Source organism: Pistacia vera, unplaced genomic scaffold (assembly GCF_008641045.1).
Source record: "Pistacia vera cultivar Batoury unplaced genomic scaffold, PisVer_v2 Contig155, whole genome shotgun sequence".
Classification (NCBI taxonomy): Eukaryota; Viridiplantae; Streptophyta; class Magnoliopsida; order Sapindales; family Anacardiaceae; genus Pistacia; species Pistacia vera.
The window spans coordinates 921,670-945,826 of record NW_022195630.1 but is presented as its reverse complement, the minus strand read 5'-3'; the positions used below and the strand labels follow the sequence as shown (position 1 = coordinate 945,826).

Below are 24,157 nucleotides of genomic sequence, written 5' to 3'. Positions count from 1 at the left end.
TTAACTTAGGTTTTCTTTTTTATTTAGTATTGCATTACATCCCAAAACTTTATTTAATCAGTCAAATTCAAAACATATACTACAAACAAAAACGTCATCATACTGGTGCTCCATTCTGTCCAGCTAGTTGTTGAAAATATTAAACCACTGGTCCCTCTCCTCCATTATTGAGGTTTAAAGAACTCCCGCATTATATGCTTTTTAAGACTAGCTTTTTTTTTTTACTTCCATATACAACAATATATTTCTGGGTTAAAGTTTATCACCATTTTCTACTTTCTGCAATTAACCCCAAAAAAAACAAAAAAAGATGATTATATCTTCATGAAACCTCTATTTTTCTTGTGCTTTTTGATAAGATTGTTGAATTTTTCTCTCCAGCTCTATCAATTTAAAATTAAAACAAAAGAAGGGCCAAATGAAACGCGTGGAAAGTGGTGGCAATGGCCACATAAAAATAAAAGAATAGCTAGCATCCATGATAGCAGCAGCAAAAGCAAATTGTTATGGTGGTTGTGGGTTCGGTTTAGTATTTCGATTCCACACTTGGAAAAATATTCAAAGAAGACGGTGTGGCGTTTCCTTTCTTTGTATAAATCATTGCTTTAGTTTTGTCAGAAAGTGAGATTCCAAGGGCGTGCGTGTTAGGTTGTCGAGGAACTTCCAAAAACTGAACAATCAATTTGTCACAGCTAGCAAGTACGCTACTGTGCTCTCTTTTTCTCCATCGCCAGCTGCCCCAATGATACTCTTTTAAGTCCCTTCTTTACGTCCAAGTGGTTTGGGCTTCTTAATTACTAGATTTGCCTATGCTTTTACCTTTACAGCAGCAACTGGTAAAGTGAAGACTGAAGACTTCCCTAGATCATTAAATGATGTGATTAGGGTTGAATTAAGGGAAGTAATGATGATGATTGATGTGATCTGATCTGATCACAACTCTGATGTTAAAAATCAAGTCTTCGTCAAATTTTGATGACTAGGCTACTACAACAGCGCGTACCGACCACTTTTAGAGCATGCAATGGACCCCGATACTTTATTATATAGATGCATTTTCCTTGTGTCGATTAGTGGGTAAGTTATCTGTCCAATTCCAATAACAGTTTACCCCCCATCATCTTTCATTTATAATATAATATACTTGTGTACGCAATCAAATTCTTGTCATATCAAATTGCAAGCTTGCACCGTGTAGTAAAATAATAATATTATTATTATTATTATTATTATTAATAATAATTATTATTATTTTTTATTGATTATTGAGTGTCTGAATCATTATCCTTAAGTGTATTAAATATCTTATAAATTTATATTTCAAAATAATCACAACATAATAAATGATCTCAAATTTAAACTCAAAAATTAATATAAAGAGCAATCAACAGTTAGAGTTGATAATATTATATTATTAAATTAATGAACATCTAAAAAGTTACGATTTGCTTCCACGCAACCAAAAAAATGATAAATATTTACCGTTAGAAATTATATGAAAATTGAATCCATGAAACAGAAATTGATTATAAAGAGAGGGTTGAAGTACTAATTAAAAGGGCAAAAACTGTAGAATGAGAACGGCAATGATATTTGAGAATGGGAAATGATAGATGATGAATGGTAGATTCACAGAAGGTTAAGCTAAAAGTTAAGAGAAGTTATTGTGTCCATAACCTAACTTTCATCTAATCATTCATGTGACTGTCTCCTCCTCCTCCAACAATCAGGATTCACTCACCAACCATGTTCGCTACTTGTCATGCATTCCAACACTTGTGGATCCCACTCTTTTTTTTTTTTTTTTAATAATTCAAAATTGTTTTATAACGAGAAATATCAAGCCACAAGTTTGAATTAGAATCCCTGTAGAAATCACATGAGTCTCTATCAACCCCTACCATTTTTGGAAAACGATAAAGTTTTTAAGTACACAGATATCTAGGAGGAGGGACTTAAGTGCAAACCCTTACAAAAATGAACGTTAAGACTTAATCCTCCTCCTTTCTTCTTACTGTCTTTTTCTTCTTCTCATATTTTCTGACATTCACGTGAAAATGTTAAGAATAATCACAACTGGTACAGGCGGTTATCAATATGAAGGCCATCTGTTACGAACTTAGCTTTTTCTCCGAAACGCTTTTGCTTCGAACGTTTCTTTGTGATATAATAATTTTGACTGCTACGATATCATTTACTATTAAAGGATCTCTAAACACGATTATATTATAATTAATGTAAATAATATAATAATAAACAATAATTAGGCTGTAAATGAGTCACATGATTTTCACATCCTAATATATACATAGCCTCAGCATCATTCATAGAACACAGTAGAATGGCCTATACTCGATAGTCCCATGGGACCATCTGGCCTACCCCCCTTACATTGCCATAACATCATAAACCAGACAATCGGACGGCCATTACTCTTTTTAAGTATTTGTGTACAGTCTCACTAGAAAATATCTAAATATTAACTCTCTTCTGTCCATGCACGTTCGGTAAACAGCACCACCACATATATTTACGCTGATCTGCTACAGTCAGCCTTACCGAAACCCACTCTCTTGTTGGTGAGATCAATTCCACCCACAGATTTTGCTGATGAAAGTTTCCAATAATATTACTTGGGATGCCAAGCATATCTGACCGTCCAATTCCAACAATGGACCCCACCTCCAACTTGCTAACATCTTTCTTTTGGAATCACTATCTCCACTCCTTTATCAAACTCCAACACCATTCGCCTATCAGCCGTCCGATCTCTAGAGCATTTCCGTCGAAACACATGTCTGAAACTCCACCATACACGTACCCCTTTTTTAACTTTGGCCCACCAGTCTTACGACCTGTGCTTTTATTTGATTGTAAGCTTCGTCCACCAAATAGGTACTCGGATCCAGAATCCACGATTGTTTGACCCGACCCCTGCATCGGGCCGAATACCGACGCTGGAATATTTATTTTTTTCCACTCATTCGTATTCCTTGCAAAACAACAGTGTATGCCAAAGGATCCAAATTTGGCATGCGTTGACTTTGAGGAAAAGTCAATAGTTAACATATTGGACCCGGCTGAGTTCGGGTTTTCACCGAGGTAAAATGACCCGGTTGGTGTAAACCCGACTCGGGAGCTTCGTGGCGGAACGCAATATGAGAACTTGGATACTTTCGCTTGGGAACCAAACGACAACCGTCCAACATTCATTCCCAAAATCCCTTATCCTCACTAGAATCCTTAGCACAACCAAGACCAAAGGAAGGGTACTTTGGGAAGGAGAGAAGGTAATTTCTCTCGGACAAGATTACCCTCAGCCAACGTGCCATCAGCGTAGAAGTAAGAGTGACACAAACGGTTCTTGTCCAATCGTCGGGAGGGTAAAATCGGTAATCCTCGTTTTACACACCGATGATTACACGTAAAACGAGAAAGAAGAAGAAAGCGAAGGATCAATGATGCTCTAGGAGGACCTACTTCTTAGCGAAGCGGCAGCTTTCTTATGACACTGAATCCACGACAGGGCTACCGGTATCCAACACCATTCCTGAGTCTGTGGCGGCGTCCCAATCGGAAAGACACAATCAGAGCCATCGAATACCTGAACTTTGATCTGTATTCAATGACGGAGCGGCTTTCTTTCCGGTGTTCCGTGGGTCTGCGCAACGAAAGAGGAGTAAATTTGGAGAAGTTGTGAGAAGAAAGAGAACAGATAAGAGGAAAAGAAAGAGAGAAATTATTGTTCTTGTTTAACGGAGGTTTGATGGTTTCTTGAGTCGAGAACGAAAGAAGCCCGTTAAGAAGAAGAAGAAAAGCATGGTTTTGAGAGTCATGGTGACAGCATTGTGTGGTGGTAGTGGTGGTGGAGTATGGATTTGAAGAGAAAGAGTCTGAGAGAGGTTGTATTTATACGGAAATTTGAATGAGAGTGAATAAGACGCTCAACAGAGGAAAAAATTACAAAAAAGCGGACGCGGTTTCTTAATTGAGCGGTTAGATCTTATGATGGCAATTAATTAATGGCTCTGAATTTTCATGTATACACAATATATCGCATATTTGATATTGCTGCTGCTTTAAAAATAATCAGAATAATATATTTTTCATCAAAACTTTTTTTATTATTGATTCGTTGCTTACTCCTTTTGTCTTTTCTTCATGTAAAAACTACAGTGCCATTTCTTTTTTTATAATTAAAAAGAAAAATAAATTGATGTGTCGACCAATAATTGACTACACTGAGTCCTCATAATTAAATAATGTTAATTGCAATCAATAAAACAGCATTCTTTTATTGAGGTCATACTCAAAACCCTAAAATTCCGAGTCCAACCCTCCATCATTTGTCAAATTTATAAATAAGCACAACTAAGAAACTAGTGATTTCTTTCTTTTGTATTCGGGTTAATTTATACTAATTTAAACTAATTATTAGAATTTATTAATACTTTTCGATCTAATGATTAAATAAACAATAATATTATTATATAAATAATCCTAAAATTTAATCTAAAATTTGAAGAAATTATCCCGAAGCCAACCCCTGAGGTAAACGAGTGATTTTATAAAATGGATGACTGACAGCCGATCAGGTATTCACAATTCACACCACCATATCATTCTCCCCCATTATTAATACATTTCAATTTTAAAATATTTACTTTAATTTATAAGTTAAAGGGTTAAAAATTTGAAGCATCAGTGGTCACAACTGGACAGGCACTAGATTCTTCTATTGAATTGTAGGGTCAGCCTTCTTGATATAAATATCTCAATCCAATGGGAGGAACCAAGGGGAAAAATGTAGTCCGTAGATTTAATTTTTAAATTCTTGTTTATTTGAATTACAACAACGTGTTAGAGTGAGTGTGTGGCAAGTACAAAGCATTCATTTAATTCATTCATTCATGAAATTTTATTAGTGGGTCTCATCATAATATCTCTACCAAATATTTATATTTTACCTACTCTCTAAGTTTATGTTCTTCTCATTAATCTATCTCTCTTTTTTTTTTTTTTTTTTTTAATTATTGAATTTTCCTTTTAAGGAAAAAAGATATTGATTTTTATTATTTCTCGAATATATTATATAAATCTAAAAGATAATATTGTGGGAGAGTGTGTAAATTAAGAACTAAAAATAGTGGAAAGTTGGTGGCAGCCCTCTCTAGTCAAAACACAGACTCAAAACCCAGCTGGATTACATTCATCACCAACCCACGTCTATTTTAAACTCTTCCACCACCATTCTACATTAAGCAAACCCAATTGCTTTCCCTTTATGTTGCCTCTACAGACCACAAATATGAACCATGCTGTTTCTATAAGAATTTTTCTTATTATTTTAATTCACCTCTTTTTATTACCATATTAATTTTTTTTTTTTTTTTAATGATAGGAGGTATTCGGGCTAATTTATGCACACTTCAATTAATCTTCAAGATCCTGAAACAACCGCCCGTAAAAAACTCAAATGATTATACTTATTAGCAACCAAGAGAATCAAACTTAAACCTCTTAAAACACACTCAATTATCCCGATCGAACTACTCGACTACCTAAAGGTAGTTTATTATAGTTAACTTCCTTTCAAGCAAGACTGATGTTAATATAAATAATTACTAGTTACAATTACCTTGAATCTTGGATATTTATATTCAGATTTTTAATTTAAATTTGATGATAATATTAGATCCGTAATCAATGATATTCACTATTAATTATCATTATTATTTTATTTGAGTATTATCAGATATCAGAATAGTTTATATATGCTATGCAAAATTATTCATAATTATTTAGTATAAATAGAAAGAAAAAATGCTTCAAGTTTCAAAAATCAAATTGTGAAACATTAATTGTCTAATAATTTGAATTCGGAGTTAGGTCGATGTGTTTCAAAACCTTTTCATAGCCACAACTATGCCTACGGAAAATACTCCTTCTATTCAATTTGAGTAAAATCAAGATAATATTGGACAGTTATAATCATATGTAACTAATTATACATATAAATTAAATTCAAGTATTTTGGTGTTGATTGAAACTATTTTTTTTTTTTTTAATTTACTAATCTAAAAAGCCATAAAATTAAGACGCTTTCAATCTTTATCCAAAAAATAATGGGATTTGGATAAAAAAAATAAATTAAGTGATTTTAAAGATAAAGTACTCTTGAATAACTTTTTTTTTTTTTTTTTTTAACTAGGATGTTCAGCCATCCCCTATAGTTTTGAAGTTAATGATAGTAAACCCTCAACTGACCACTACAACGCGGAGAATCGATTTCAAAACCTCTTGAATAATATATCAAGAGTCTTATATATCCCCTCCACACCAGCGTGGTTATTCTTGAATAACTTGTATATGCAAAACACATAGTTCTTCTTCCATCTCTATTATCAGTGGACATATACATATTCTTTTTGGTGGTTAGAAAACTGTTATTATATGGTAATAAACATGATATATAATCATGAAATCTATGTATATATATTTTAAAAGGAGTGAAAATTTAACGTATAAAATTATTTATTATGTTGTAGAAAATGAAACAAAGAAAAGGAGACTGAAAGTGTGAGTTGTTCACAGATTAAATAATAATTATGATGACAAAGAAATGATCACGATATCTAGTACAAATTCACTTTAATTAATGAAGATACAACAACACTTATTGATTTGTAATAATTAAAGATGTAAAATATATAATTAAGGTTGGTAAAAATCAAGAAGGGCCGTCTCATTTAGACTATGGCACAGTCTCTATCCTCTTCAACAATTCATCATGAAAACTTGGAGAATCAGTTGTGATTGGATAATTTCGCTTGAATTTGTTCTTTCTTAAAAGATTATTTGTTTTTTATTTGTTATTCCTATTACAACTACATTATTATACTTCTTATAACCTTTTTTATGATCGATAAGGCCTCGCATGTGATCACACATGTTACTTGTTACAAAAATGATCCTGGATGTTCAGGGTTAACTTTATTTAGAACCCATCCATGAAACATCCCTTTATATTTGTTTTTGAATGAGCAATAATGGTACATTTTTGTTATCAGATTCATTGTTTAGTCTCTATAAAGCCAAGTGGCACAATGCCATCAGCATGTCAAATGCTTACGTATACACACATATTAGAAAAAAGGTATAGTACCTTTAAAGTTAGAAGATTTGCTTATTTTATTAATTTTCAAGGTTTAAAATCTCAGGATCACCTGTAATATTTGTAATAACTTTGAAACATTAGATTTGGAAGTATCAATGAATCTCGAGGATTAGTTGAGTGTTGTATAAACTGACTCGGACACCCCGAACATACAAATAAAAAAATAAAAAGTATAAGACATGTTGTATTGATCTAAAGCTAAAAAAATTGGAATAACCTTACCAATAAAAAATGTACTCATTCTTGAAACGCTAACATTTAAATAGTGTGAAAAAATTATAATATTATACGTTCTCTTACTTCATTTGATGGTGTAGTTTTTCATTTTTCTTGGAGTTAATTAGTACTTCGTGTGTAATTATTGATTCAATTTATTTTTTTTTTGTTTTTTTTTTTTTTTTTAAAGGAATGATAATATACTACTATATTGGCTATAGAAAGAAGAATACGTTTTTCGAATCATTTTTTTAACGTATAAAACCTTTTCTAGTTTACCGTTTAATAAATTATTCGGATGAAATATTTCCGTAATTTTTCAATTCGTATAAGAGAAATAAAAAGAAGCTACTACGAAATTATTATAATTCTATTTATTCATTGTTTTTTTTTTTTCACTTTGATAAATCTATTAATCTTAGCAATTGGGGACTACAGTATATATATAATCGTATACGTGAATTGGGATTTGATTACTTTTTACAATAATATCATATAAATTGCTTTTTTTTTAATAATAAAAATAAATGAACAAAAGGGAGAGAGAATAAGCACGTCCTGTTTTATATCAACTTTTGGTCACCAAACATGTTGTATGAAAAACATTGAACTAGCACAAGGTGACAAGTCTTCGGCATACATAAGAGAATATTCTTCATTAATTTCTGATTTCTTCATCAATCTTGTTCCCTTAAATTCCACTACAATAATTCATATCATTAACAAGACAATCTGAAATCTGAATTATCGTACTCCGTTAATCTTAACATATTTCAGCTTCACGGGCAGCACAAACAGGATCAGATTGAGTTTAGGGATAAAAACAAAAACCCTAATCTGCTATACAACACCCAACTGTATCAGTCGGCCAGTTAAATTAATAATAATAAAAAGAAAAGATAGATAGGCAGCATTAACCCTAGAAGTTATTCATAAAACGTATTGCAGTAAAATAGGCAGAGCAAACACATCAATAATAATAATCCTCCATGTACATGTCCTACCATTTTTTATTATTATTTAAGTTGACTAGTGTCTTTACATTTATAAGTTACCCCCAGACCTTCCCGTAGAAAGAACTAGATTCATATGTATATATAAACTCGAGAATGGCCCCGCAGCCACGCTTGCATGGAGTTGTTTTGCTACAATTCTTAATATTATTATTTCATCCATTTCAATTATTGATTAACAGTTAAAGATAGCTTTCAACTGTGTTAATTATTGCCAATAAGCAATTACAAAATTAAATAAAATAAATAAATTGATTTCACAATATGGAAGATAATAATTGATATGAACCATTGACTGAAAGTCATTGATGGGTTCTACTATTATCTTTAATCGTGGAATATGCCTCCGACATCACAATATATTATATAATATATATATAACACACACTTTATAGTTTTCTCTTTGAAGCTTATCTTGTATAGTGAGGTCAACTCTTGGTGACTTGAGGACTGGGGGGAGACCCATAATAATCAGTCTCCCACTCCCACTATCACATCAGACGATAGACATAGACTTGCAGTCAAATTTGTTAATTTAATAGAGATAAATAGGTATGTCCAATCAACCAACTTGCATATACAAAATCAATAGTTTTCATGATAATAGGAAGCAGCTAGCTTTATTATACGCGTAGTAGCAGCTGAGTTGCTACCTTCACTGGATCAGCTAGTGACATGAACATCAATCATACTCATCCATTACTTAATAAAACAAACTAGTTGTTAGAGATAAGAGAAATTTCCCATGCTTCATGGACCACAGTACACTATCACGATTTTATCAGTAAGCCGTCCTTATTATTACCTAATATGCCTCGTGATCATCATGCTAAAGCTTATCCATTAACCATTTAAATAGGCCCTGTGGATGATGGATCTTATAGCCATCTTTATCAGCTACAGCTGCACACAAACATATGTATGTTCAATTTTAAGTGTTAGTAATAAAACTTGATATTATTATTTGAAGGTGTTAAGTAAACTGGCTCGTTTTTAGTTCTACGAAGGTTATATTTCCTATTAATTCTAGACACAATAGGAATGTAAAGTTAAAAGAGATTTAGATGACATTAAAGTGATCTTATCCTAATTGGAAAGTACATCTCCACAGCCCTACATAAAAGGGGTGCTAATCAAGGGATTAGTGAGTCAAATGGTGGTGAAGAACGTTGTAGCAGCATAGGTTTTGGAGAGAGCATTGAGGGAAATTCTTAAGGTTAGATTTCTAGAGCTTTCTCTTATTCCTAGAGCTTTTTCTTATTTTGTAATTGAGTAAGCGAGCTTTGTAATCTTGAGTGATTGCAATTCTCTTCTTAATAGTATAATGAGATCCTTGAGTGGAGCTCAACATGGATGTAGGGTTTGTTAGCACACAACTGTGGTAAAATATCTTGTCTTGTTCTTTATCATTCTGTTTTGTGTGTGAATTTTGTGTTGGTAGAGAGGGTATTCTCCCAATAGAAATGCAAAACATATAATTGATTAATTACTGAGACTGAAAAAAATTTAAGGAAGTAGACGATGCAGTAAACAATATTGTTATTATTATTTAAGGGTGAGAGCAACATTGAACTGGGTAATTTCATTCGTGGCTTCAAGAAATGGAAAGACATGTAAGGGGTTCAGAAAATGGTCCTCGTACCTAAACCTAAAGTCATAATAATGGAATAGAGTGGCCCAGAAAACAAAACATCCAGCTGAGTCTAGGTTAAGGTTTTGAATAGGAATTGGGCATGTGAAAATTGAAATCAAATTGATTGTTAGAGAGACTCTATGCCATGCTTTTGCTGGTCATGTCTTGCACGCTTGTCTTAATTAAGACTACTGCCAATTAATTATAAAGCTATTTGCTTAACTGGGTCCTGCTGGAATGTGGTCCTATAATAAAAGTTTAACTTCCAAGTTCCAAGTTCTCTTAATTTGCATGGTTTGGACACGGATTATATATGGCTGTGAGGTCCCTAATTTTACACCTACAACATCAACTTAATTTGTGACAATTGTATTAATCAAAATATACTGTCGGTTCCATGGCCGTCTCAAGAACATTTGTGACCCTAGATAAGAGTTACTTTGGGGCAGTGTAGAAGGGTGGAAATGTAATGTTTTCATTATTTTAGGGATTGAATGGATGTTTTGAAATTTTAGACATTTAAATAACTAGTTTAATTAATTTAGGGGTGTGAATGGAAAATATGGAACATAGTTTTTTTGTAAATTTATGTAAAAAAATTATAATGAATTTGAGCATTTTCGGCTTTTTTGGAGCCCTTTGGACCGGTTTAGATAAAAAATTATAAACTTTTTTAGAACCAATGATATTTTTGTAAATCTATTTAAAAAAATCTTAAAATAATTTTAGGCCAATTTTTTAGGCTTTTTTTGGGGGGCCCCTAGGCAGGTGCCTCACCTGCCTACCCCTTGGGCTGGCCCTGGTCGGTTCTAATAAGGGATGTGCGAGGCCAGTGATGACCCTACTCAAAANTCTAAACACGATTATATTATAATTTAATGTAAATAATAATAATAATAAACAAAATAATTAGGCTGTAAATGAGTCACATGATTTTCACATCCTAATATATACATAGCCTCAGCATCATTCATAAAACACAGTAGAATGGGCCTATACTCGATAGTCCCATGGGACCATCTGGCCTACTCCCGCCTTACATTTCCATAACATCATAAACCAGACAATCGGACGGCCATTACTCTTTTTAAGTATTTTGTGTACAGTCTCACTAGAAAATATCTAATATTAACTCTCTTCTGTCCATGCACGTTCGGTAAACAAAGCACCACCACATATATTTACGCTGATCTGCTACAGTCAGCCTTACCGAAACCCACTCTCTTGTTGGTGAGATCAAATTCCACCCACAGATTTTGCTGATGAAAGTTTCCAATAATATTACTTGGGATGCCAAGCATATCTGACCGTCCAATTCCGACACAGTGGACCCCACCCTCCACATTTGCTAACATCCTTTCTTTTGGAATCACTATCTCCACTCCTTTATCAAACTCCAACACCATGTCGCCTATCAGCCGTCCGATCACTAGAGCATTTCCGTCGAAACACATGTCTGAAACTCCACCATACACGTACCCCTTTTTTAACTTTGGGCCCACCAGTCTTACGACCTGTGCTTTTATTTGATTGTAAGCTTCGTCCACCAAATAGGTGAACTCGGATCCAGAATCCACGATTGTTTGACCCGACCCGCTAGCATCGGGCCGAAATACCGACGCTGGAATATTTAATTTTTTTCCACTCATTCGTATTCCTTGCAAAACAACAGTGTATGCCAAAGGATCTAAATTCGGCATGCGTTGACTTTGAGGAAAAGTCAATAGGTTAACATATTGGAACCCGGCTGAGTTCGGGTTTTCACCGAGGTAAAATGACCCGGTTGGTGTAAACCCGACTCGGGAGCTTCGTGGCGGAACGCAATATGAGAACTTGGATACTTTCGCTTGGGAACCAAACGACAACCGTCCAACATTCATTCCCAAAATACCCTTATCCTCACTAGAATCCTTAGCACAACCAAGGACCAAAGGAAGGGTACTTTGGGAAGGAGAGAAGGTAAATTTCTCTCGGACAAGATTACCCTCAGCCAACGTGCCATCAGCGTAGAAGTAAGAGTAATGACACAAGCGGTTCTTGTCACAATCCGTCGGGAGGGTAAAATCGGTAATCCTCGGTTTACACACCGGATGATTACACGGTAAAACAGAGAAAGAAGAAGAGAGCGAAGGATCAAACGATGCTCTAGGAGGACCTAGCTTCTTAGGCGAAGCGGCAGCTTTCTTATGACACTGAATCCACGACAGCTGGCTACCGGTATCCAACACCATGTCCTGAGTCTGTGGCGGCGTCCCAATCGGAAGAGACACAATCAGAGCCATCGAATACCTGAACTTTGATCTGTAATTCAATGACGGAGCGGCTTTCTTTCCGGTGTTCCGCTTGGTCTGCGCAACGAAAGAGGAGTAAAATTTGGGAGAAGTTTGAGAAGAAAGAGAACGAGAAGTAAGAGGAAAAGAAAGAGAGAAATTATTGTTCTTGTTTAACGGAGGTTTGATAGTTTCTTGAGTCGAGAACGAAAGGAAGGCCGTTAAGAAGAAGAAGAAGAAAAGCATGGTTTTGAGAGTCATGGTGACAGCAATGGTGGTGGTGGTGGTGGTGGTGGTGGTAGTGGTAGTGGAGTATGGATGTGAAGGAGAAAGAGTCTGACAGAGGGTTGTATTTATACGGAAATTTGAATGAGAGTGAATAAGACGCTCAAACAGAGGAAAAAATTACAAAAAAGCGGACGCGGTTTCTTAATTGAGCGGTTAGATCTTATGATGGCAATTAATTAATGGCTTCTGAATTTTCATGTATACACAATATATCGCATATTTGATATTGCTGCTGCTTTAAAAATAATCAGAATAATATATTTTTCATCAAAACCTTTTTTTACTAATTGATTCGTTGCTTACTCCTTTTGTCTTTTTCTTCATGTAAAAACTACAGTGCCATTTCTTTTTCTTATAATTTATAAAGAAAAATAAATTGATGTGTCGGACCAATAAATTGACTACAAGAGTCCTCATAATTAAATAATGTTAATTGTTTGTAGCAATCAATAAAACGGGGATTTTTTAGTTGAGGTCATACTCAAAACCCTAAAATTCCGAGTCTAACTACTCCATTCATTTGTCAAATTTATAAATAAAAGCACAACCTAAGAAACTCAGTGATTTATTTTTATTTCCTTTCTATATTTATGGTGTACAAATCAGTTTATACTAGTTTAAACTAATTTTTGAAATCTATTAAACATTTTATCGGTCTAAAAGATTAGATAAACTATAATATTATTATGATAGATAATTCTAAAATTTGAATTCAAAAATTTAAGGAAATGATCACGAAGCCAACCCCCTGAGTTTAAACTGAGTGATTTTATAAAATGGGATGACTGACAGCCGATCACGTATTCACAATTCACACCACCAATATCATTCTCCCACATTATTAATAACATTTTTCAATTTTAAAAATTATTTACTTTAATTTATAAGTTAAAAGGGTTAAAAATTTGAAGTAGGCCACAACTGGGCAGGCACTAGATTCTTCTATTGAATTGTAGGGTCAGCCTTCTTGATATAAAATATCTCAATCCAATGGCGAGGAAACAAGGGGAAAAATGTAGTCCATGGATTTTAATTTTTAAATTCTTGGTTTATTTGAATTACAACAATGTGTCTGAGAATGAGTGTGTGGCAAGTACAAAGCATTCATTTAATTAATTCATTCAATGAAAATTTATATTAGTGGGTCTCATCATAATATCTCTACCAAATATTTAATATTTTACCTACTCTCTAAGTTTATGTTCTTTCTCATTAATCTATCTCTCTTTTTTTTTTTTTTTTTAATTATTGAATTTTCCTTTTAAGGAAAAAAGATATTTGATTTTTATTTATTTCTCGGAAGTAATATTATATATAAAATCTAGAAAGATAAAGTATTGTGGGAGAGTGTGTAAATTAAGAACCTAAAAATAAGTGGAAAGTTGGTGAGCAGCCCTCTCTAGTCAAAACACAGCACTCAAAACCCAGCTGGATTACATTCATCACCAACCCACGTCTAGTTTAAACTCTTCCACCACCATTCTACATTAAGCAAACCCTAATTGCTTTCCCTTTATGTTTGCCTCTACAGACCACAAATATGGAACCATGCTGTTTCTTATAAGAATTTTTCTATATTTAATCACCTTCTTTTTATTACCATATTAGAGTTGTTTTTTTGTTTTTTTTAATGATAGGAGGTATTCGGGCTAATTTATGCACACTTCAATTAATCTTCTAAGATCCTGAAACAACCGACCGAGTAAAAACTCAAATGATTATACTTATTAGCAACCGCAAAGAGAATCAAACTTAGAACCTCTTAAATAACACACTCAATTATCCCGATCGAACTACTCGACTACCTAAAGGTAGTTTATTAGAGTTAACTTCCTTTCAAGCAAGACTGATGTTAATAGATAAATAATTACTAGTTACAATTACCTTGAAATCTTGGATATTTATATTCAGATTTTTAATTTAAATTTGATGATAATATTAGATCCGTAATGCAATGATATTCACTATTAATTATCATTATTATTTTTATTTGAGTAATTATCAGATATCAGAATAGTTTATATATGCTATGCAAAATTATTCATAATTATTTAGTATAAATAAGAAAGAAAAAATGCTTCAAGTTTCAAAAATCAAATTGTGAAACATTAATTGTCTAATAATATTGAATTCGGAGTTAGGTCGATGTGTTTCAAAACCTTTTCATAGCCACAATATGCCTACGGAAAATATCTCCTTGTATTCGATTTGAGTAAAATCGAGATAAATATTGGACAGTTATAATTATATGTCAACTAATTATACATATAAATTAAATTCAAGTATTTTGGTGTTGATGACACTATTTTTTTTTTTTAATTTACTAATCTAAAAAGCCATAAAACTAAGACGCTTCAATCTTTATCCAAAAAATAAATGGGATTTGGATAAAAAAAAAAAAAATTAGAGGATTTAAAGATATAAGTACTCTTGAATAACTTTTTTTTTTTTTTTTTTAACTAGGGATGTTCAACCATCCCCTAGAGTTGAAGTAATGACGAAAAACCCTCAACTGACTACTACAACCAAGGAAAATCGAGTTCAAAACTCTTGAATAATATATCTAAAAGTTCTATCGTCTATCTGCCGCCAACGGTGGTTATTCTTGAATAACTTGTATATGCAAAAACACAATATCTTCTTCCATCTTATTATCAGTGGACATAATATATTCTTTTTGGTGGTTAAAAATGTTATATATAGTAATAAACATGATATATAATCCTGAAATCATATGTATATAATTAAAAGGAGTGAAAATTAACGCATAAAATATTATTATATTAGATTATGTTGTAGAAAATGAAGACCAAGAAAAGGAGACTGAAAGTGTGAGTTGTTCACAGATTAAATAAACAATTATGATGACAAAGAAATGATCACGAGATATCTAGTACAAATTCACTTTAATTAATGAGAAAACAACACACTTATGATTTGTATAAATTAAAGATGTAAAATATATAATTAAGGTTGGTAAATATCAAGAAGGGCCGTCCATTTAGAATGTGGCACAGTCTCCATCCTCTTCAACAAGATTCATGCATGAAAACTTCGATAATTTCACTTGAATTGTTTCTTTCTTAAAATATTTATTGTTATTCACTATTACAACTACATTATTATAATTCTTATAACCTTTTTTATGATCGATCAAGGCCTCGCATGTGATGCACACATGTATTGTTACAAAAATATCCTGGATGGTTCAGGGTTAACTTTATTTGAGAAACCATCCATGAACAATCACTTATATCTTATATATATATATATGTTTTTGAAGCAATAATGGTAACATTTTATCAGATTCATTGTTTTGTCTCTAAAAACAAGTGGCACAATGCCATCAGCATGTCAAATGATACGTATTACATTACAGATACATATTAGAAAAAAAGGATAAGTACCTTAAGAGTTATAAGATTTGCTCATTTTATCGATTTTCAAAGTTTAAACAATCTCGGATCACTGTAATATTTGTAACTAATTAAAATATTAGGTTTGAAAAGTGTTCAATGAATCTCGATGATTATTGAGGTATGCATAAACTGGTCGAACATACGAGTATCCAATAAAAAAAATAAAAAAATATAAGAGCATATGTATGATGATCAAAGCTAAAAAAATTGGAATAACCTTACCATAAAAAATGTACTCATCTTGAAACGTAACATTGTAAATAGTGGGATGTGTGAAAAATTAAATATTATACGTTCTCTTACTTCATTTGATGGTGGCTGGTTATCATTTTTCTTGGAGTTAATTAGTTCTCGGGGTAATTATTGATTCAATTTTTTTTTTTTTTTTTTTTTTTTTTTTTGTTTTTTTTTTTTTTTTTTTAAAGAGAGATAATCTACTAATATATGGCTTAGAAAAGAAGAATACGGTTTTTCAAGTCAATTTTTTAATGTATAAAACCCTTTCTAGTTTACCGTTTAATAAATTATTCGGATGAAATAAGTTCCGTAATTTTTCAATTCGTATAAGAGAAATAAAAGAAGGCTACTACGAAATTATTATAATTTATTTATTCATTGGTTTTTTTCTACTTTGATAAATCTATTAATCTTAGCAATTGGGGACGACAGTGTATATATTAGTATCATTAATAGATATGTGAATTGGGATTGATACTTTTTTAATATATTATAAATTGCTTTTATTTTATAATAAAAATAAATGAACAAAGAGGGAGGGGAATAGCACGTCCTGTTTTATATCAACTTTTGGTCACCAAACATGTTGTATGAAAAACATTGAACTAGCACAAGGTGACAAGTCTTCGGCCATACATAGAGAGAATATTCTTCATTAATTTCTGATTTCTTCATCAATCTTGTTCCCTTAAATGCCATACAATAATTCATATCATTAAACAAGACAATCTGAAATCTGAATTATCGTACTCCTAATCTAACAATTTCAGCTTCAAGGGCAGCACAAACAGGATCAGATGAGTTTAGGGATAAATACAAAAACACTACTGCAGACAACAGCCAACTGTATCAGTCGGGCCAGTTAAATAATAAATAAAGAAAAAGATAGATAGAGCAGCATTAAACCCTAGAAGTTATAATCATAAAACGTTTGCAGTAAAAAGGCAGAGCAAACACATCAATAATAAATAATCCTGCATGTACATGTCCTACCTTTTTTTTAATTTAAATGACTAGGTGTCTTTACATTTAAAGTTAACCCACAGCCTTCCCGTAGAAAGAACTAGATTCTATGTATATATAAACGGAGAATGGCCCCGCAGCCGCAGGAGTTGTTTTGCTACAATTCATAATATTATTATTTCATCCATTCAATTATGATTAACAGGTTAAAGATAGCTTTCTACTGTGTTAATTATTGCCAATAAGTGTTAAAAATATTAAAAAAAAATAAATTGATTTTCACAATATGGAAGATAATAATTGATATGAACCATTGACTGAAAGTCATTGAGGGTTCTACTATATCTTTGATCGTGGAATATGCCTCCTACATCACAATAATATTATACATATATACACTATAGTTTCTCTTTGAAGCTTATCTTTGATAGGAGGTCAACTCTTGGTGACTTGAGGACTGGGGGAGACCCAATAATCAGTCTCCCACCCACTATCACATCAGACGATAGATAGACTTGCAGTCAAATTTGTTAATTTAATAGATAAATAGGTATGTCCAATCAACCAACTTGCATATACAAAATCAATAGTTTTCATGATAATAGGAAGCAAGCTTTATTATATGCGTAGTAGCAGCTGAGTTGCTACCTTACTGGATCAGCTATAGTGATATGAACATCATCATACTCACCATTACTTAATAAAAACAATAGTTGTTAGAGATAGACACTATCACTATTTTATCAGTAAGCCGCCTTATTATTACCTAATATGCCTCTGATCATCATGCTAAAGCTTACCATTAACCATTTAAATAGGCCTGTGGATGATGGATCTTATGCCATCTTTATCAGCTACAGCTGCACACAAACATATGTATGTTCGATTTTAATGCTTAAGTGTTAGTACAAAAATTATTAATTTATTTGAAGGTGTTAAGTAAACTGGCTCGTTTTTAGTTCTACGAAGGTTATATTTCCATTAATTCTAGACACAATAGGAATGTAAACTTAAAAGAGATTTAGTTGACATTAAGTGATCTCACCTAAGGCCGAATGATTATACATACCCGGTTTGCGGTAATAATAAAGTGATATTTAAAAGGTTTTGAAACGATAAATAGGTACCTTTCGTATGTGCTACTTAGGGGTGTTCAAAAGAACCGGTTGGAACCGGAACCGGCGGATGCCTGGGTTTGGTTCCGGTTCTACCAGAACCAATCGTCAATGGGTAGGTTCGGTTCCAAATTTTAGAACCGTTACTGTACGGTTCTGGTTCTGGTTCCTATAGTTAGGAACCGGAAAACGAAACCAGGAACCAGGAAACGAGACTAATATAAATAAAATAAATATTAGGGGGGTTAATAAAAACTTTTGTAGAAAAAGTAATGTGAATACATTTATATATATTTCATAACATTTAAAGTAAGTTGGTTTGACTTTTGAGAATCTACTTTTACAAAGTAATGGGGTTTGTATTTGAATTTATAATTTATAATTTTATTTTTGTTAGCAAGTTTTTAAGGGTTTTTTTACCATTTTAAAAACTTTTGGGGGGTCATTGTAATTTTATAGGGTACCCAGAATCGGAACCGGAACCGTTGTTACAGGTTCTGGTTCTGGGTATCTAGGAACCGGAACCGTCGGTTCGGTTCTGGTTCCAAATTTCAAGGAACCGTCGGTTCTGGTTCCGGTTCGGTTCCTTCAAAAAGTGTAGGGTACCCAGAAACGAACACCCCTAGTGCTACTAGTAATTTCCGTTTGGTAATAGTGAAAAGACTAAAATGCCATTGAAAGTTTGATATTTTAGTTTTATAAATTTAAAAATTTCTAAACAACCCCATAGGTTTGCTAATTTAACAAACCCCCTAATATATAAATTTTATAAAATGACAAAACACTCCCACCACCCCCAGTGCCAGATTCCGGCCACCACCGTCGGAATCTGTCCAGAAAATTGCATACGACACAGACCCGTCGGATCTGTGGTCGTAACGAGTCGATCTGACATTTTCCGATCAGATCCACAGATCTATGGCCACATCTGGCCGTCGAGGCCGCAAAACTCTCGACGGCTAGATCTGGAAGTAGTCTGGTCTTTCCAGCCAGATCCGCCATGGATATGGCCGGAAAAGGCCATATCTAATGCCAGATCTGGCCGTCGAGGCGCCCAAACTCTCGACGGCCAGATCTTGACGTAGATCTGGCCTTTTGGGCCAGATGTGGCGGATTGGCCGAAAAAGGCAGATCGACGCGTTACGACATAGATTCGATGGGTCTGTGTCGTAACGCAATTTGCGGCCAGATTCCGGCGGTGGTGGCCTGAATCTGGCAATGCAGGTAGTGGGGGTGTTTTGTTATTTTATAAATTTTTATATGTTGGGTGTTTAGTTAATTAGCAAACCTAGGGGGTTGTTAGAAATTTTTAAATTTATAGAAATCTAAAATATCAAACTTTCAAGGACATTCTGTCTTTTCACGATTATGAAACGGAAATCAATAACAGCACATGACGGAAGGTACCTATTTGTCGTTTCAAAACCTTTTGGGTACCACTTTATTATGACAAAATCTTGGGTATATGTAAATCGTTCTCCCCTCATCCTAATTGGAAAGTATATCTCCACAACCCTACATAAAAGGGTGCTAATCAAGGGATTAGATGTCAAATGGTGGTGAAGAACATTGTAGAAGCATAGGTTTTGAGAGAGCATTGAGGGAAATTCTTAGGTTAGATTTCTAGAGCTTTCTGTTATTCCTAGAGCTTTTTCTTATTCTGTAATTTAGTAAGCGAGCTGTGTAATCTTGAGTGATTGCAATTCTCTTTTAATAGTATATGAGATCCTTGAGTGGAGTCAACATGGATGTAGCAGTAGGGTTTGTTAACACACACAACTATGGTAAAGTCTTGTCTTGTTCTTTATCGTGTGTGTGAATTTTGTGTTGGTAGAGAGGGTATTCTCCCAATAGAAATGCAAAACATAATTGATTATTACTGAGACTGGAAAAAATTTAGGGAAGTAGACGGGCAGTAAACAATATTGTTATTATTATTTAAGGGTGAGAGCAAGATGAACTGGGTATTTCATTCGTGGCTTCAAGAATGGAAAGACATGTAAGGGGTTCAGAAAGTGGTCCTCGGACCTAAACCTAAAGTCATAATAATGGAATAGAGTGGCCCAGAAAACAAACATCCAGCTGAGTCTAGGTTAGGTTTTGAATAGGAATTGGGCATGTGAAAATTGAAATCAAATTGATTGTTAGAGACTGTATGCCATGCTTTTGTGGTCATGGCTGCACGCTTGCTTAATTAAGACTACTGCCAATTAATTATAAAGCTATTTGCTTAACTGGGTCCTGCTGGAATGTGGTTCCTAATAAAAGTTTAACTTCAAGTTCAAGTTCTCTTATGCATGGTTTGGACACGGATTATATATGGCTGTGAGGTCCCTAATTTTACACCTACAACATCAACTTAATTTGTGACAATTGTATTAATCAAAACATATGTCGGTTCTAATAAGGGATGTGCCTGTGCCTGTTAAGAGCCAAATGGAGGCCAGTAACACTACTCCAAAAAAAAAAAAAAAAAAAAAAAAAAAAAAAACATTAATTTTATTTAGGTTTCTATTTAGTGTACTTGTATTTGACCCTCCATATACTTTTTCATATGTATATTAAATTAGTTACAATCTAATGAATTCTGTTGGTTTTCTATAATTGCATTCAAGAATAAATACATTTACAAACACTATAAAAAATCTTTTATACAAAGTGACGTATCATAATTAATTGGATGAATTAATATAAAAAAAATCAAGTTAATAAATGCACATTAAATGATAAGAATGAAATGGCCATGCAGAATATTGTCACCATGGTTATTAGTATCTACGATATTCGATACATATCCTACGATACGATTCAATACGGATCGCCAAGATACATATAAAAGAGTGTATCCTAAACCTTTCGACATTGATATCTATCTTACGATACGATACATATTGGTTCGTATCCTTAAAAAAAATCAATAATCGATACGACTTTATTAATTTGAGTCGAAGGCCCAAATTTTTTGGGTTAGGTTGAAATAGATGGGTCGGATCCGAGTCACCCAATTCGGTTCACTAAAATTCGCCCAAATTTACTCATTTACATGAAAAAGTGAGAGGAAGATGTGTTGCTCATTTTGTTTGATAATAATAATACAAGTGGAGATATATATAATATTGACATACTTACAAATGATATGAATGGTTGAGAGGAAATGATATAAATTCTTAATTTTGATTATGTAATACTGTAGAGTCATGAAAGTGACTTACTTTGGTGACAAAAAAGACCTATGTGTTATTGAATTGAGTTGTAGAGACAATTAAGAGAAATTATGAATTTATGTTTAAAAATCATATTTTGAGTTTTTCTTACTAATTGGCATGTTTGGATTTAAATTTGAGATTGTGTAAGTTGATATTAGGATGTGATTTATTTTCTAGGGTTGATGTTGTCTCATTTATGCCATTCAGGGTCAAATGTCATAATCTTGGGGTTGATTTTGTCACTTTCAACATCAGGGACCAAAGAATAATTTTCATTTTGTTCTATAAAAAGAAGATGAAAAGTCGCGTACAGGGGAGGCTGTTACCCAGTTTTTCGGCGAGCTCTAGCGACCCTTCGTCTCCCTGTGGCGACGATCCATCTCCCCATGCACCGATCTTCATCAGCCACCGCAAACCGCCACTGGAAATCACGGAAACGCCGCGACGTTTAGTCTTCCAACCACCGCGACCTTTCGTTCCAGGCCAGTTTGGCCATTTTTCGACAACGTTTCAGCTCCCCAGAGTCGATCTTCATCCCACGGCTGGATCTACATTCCACAGCTTCAGCCGTCGCGAAAACCGCCGGAATCCGCGATTTTGCCGTCGCGCCTCTTCATTTCAGCCCAGATCTGCTCATTTCTGACGACTTCTCACCTCCCCAGGACTGATCTGAAATCCCATCACCAGAGCTTTCCACGGTACCTTTGGACCATTTCCGCCACCGTTTTCTGGAAGACCCGTCGAAAAATTAACGTTTTTCGGCGAGTGTAGCTTTTCGTATTTGGGCTGTCCGTGGGTCGTTTTTGCCCCTTCTTCTCATTATATTGCTATCGGGTACCTCCTCGCCATGAACAACTCCGTTTCCACCGTTTTAGCTTCGTCCTCACCACCATGAGCGGCTGAGTTCCCGGTTGTCTGTTACGGTGTAGGCGAGATCGAGATTGACTCCATTGATCTCTCATCAGCTCTCGACTAGTTGGATGAGCCCGAATGTTGGTATTTTGTTAAGTTTCTTATATTCAGATTATATTTGCTTTCGTTTCAGTTTGTTTGCGATGCTTTAATATTATTCTGATGCGACGTGTTGAATTAATAATGTCCATTGAGAACGTTTATTGATAATAACTTTTCGCATAATTGAATGTCGGTTTGAGATTATTGAATGTTGATTATGACTTTAAATTGCTTCGGTACTTATTGCAATCAAGTTGTAGTAGCGTTAATATCATTTCTATAGGAATGCATTTATTGTGTAATTAGTTGATTGGATGAACAAGTTGATAGGTTGTACTTGTTAACATTGTACCAACTAGTGGTGTTTAAGGGTTTAGCATTTTTGGTTAGTTAATGATAGTCTTAACCAATCGATCTGTAACTAAGACGACGGGGAGACAGGATAGATTATGCCTAGATTGCGGGAGATATTTCTATTGATTTGCTAGCCTTGTAGGATTAGGAAATTGAAGAGCGAGGAGAGGAATGTGAGAGTTGTCTTTAGTCAAACCGAACCGTAGCGACAACGCTTTTAATATGTGTTTTAGTTAGCAATTTATAAGCTTTAATTTCCTGCAAGTAATTAGTTTCCTTAGTTTTAATCAATCATTTGTCAATTTCTCTTCGTTAACTCAAATATACATTAGGTCGTTAGTTGCTCTCTGTGGATTCGACCCTGCTTACCGTAACTACGGTATTTAGGTTTAATTTTGTGACCGTGACGACCGGTCAACAAAATTTTGGCGCCGTTGCCGGGGGCAATGTGCTTTTGACTTTGTGTGTATTTGGGTTTGTAAATACTTTAAGTCAATTTTTTATGTATTAATTTTCATAGGATAGTTTCATTCGTGTTTGTTTTTATTTTGCAGGAAGATCGCAATTGGGGAAACGGTTGCAGTGGGTCATGTGCATCAAGTTTAAGCGTGACCCCATGTGATATTTTCTAATCTTTTTTGCTTTAGTCTTTTTAGTTCTTGTTAATCGTTTGTGTGAGTGTTGCAGTCTCGTGTTCATTTAGTTTGCATGTTTGTTTATAGTTTGCATATTTGTTTTTATTCATAGGATTTGTTTTTGATTTAGTAATAATTTTTTTTTGTTTGACTGTTGTTTTAATTGTTGATTGTGTGGATTTTTTTTTAGGGTGTTATCATATTTAGCTTTATTTTTCTTTATGTGTGCTTTTGAATTTGCTTTTTAGGATTTGCTTTTAGTTCTTTTCTTTCTCTTTTTCTTTTAATTTTGATGGTGGGTTGTGTGGAACCTTGGTATACTTGTAATGAATGCTGGTAGATAGTTGTATCACCAATTTTAGTACCTTGGGATTGAAAATAGAAAGCAAGTAGGATGGATGATAATCGTATCCCATGCACAACCATCTTGCTTCTAGGATTCCTATCATAGGACAGCCGCCTAGGAATGGTGGCATTTATGAGGTTTCTCCCTTGGACGATATAGACTCCAAGTTGGAGTCTTTAGCCTATCAATTTGACACGTTCATATCTATACAAGGGCAAGCTTCTAGGCAACCACCTCCCGGTAGGCCAAGTCAGGATGTATTTTCTATGCCTTCAGACTTTTTAGCTGTTGAGTACACATTTGAGGAACCAGCTCCCTACACTTTTGAGGA

The 24,157-nt window shown here is 33.8% G+C and overlaps 1 protein-coding gene and 1 pseudogene across 1 annotated transcript; both read right to left on the bottom strand.

The window, feature by feature from the left end:
• Positions 1 to 2,530: 2,530 nt before the first annotated feature.
• On the bottom strand, positions 2,531 to 4,182 carry LOC116124709 (annotated as a pseudogene).
• Positions 4,183 to 10,891: 6,709 nt separating this feature from the next.
• Positions 10,892 to 12,596, bottom strand: LOC116124739 (aspartic proteinase PCS1-like). Its single transcript, XM_031410470.1, has one exon. It carries the CDS (start codon positions 12,568 to 12,570, stop codon positions 11,221 to 11,223), a length of 1,350 nt encoding a protein of 449 aa, XP_031266330.1. The 5' UTR covers positions 12,571 to 12,596; the 3' UTR covers positions 10,892 to 11,220.
• Between the last annotated feature and the right edge of the window lie 11,561 nt (positions 12,597 to 24,157).

Excerpts from the sequence above, each read along its gene's own strand:
- LOC116124739 (XM_031410470.1), bottom strand. The coding sequence starts at position 12,570 with ATGACTCTCAAAACCATGCTTTTCTTCTTCTTCTTCTTAACGGCCTTC.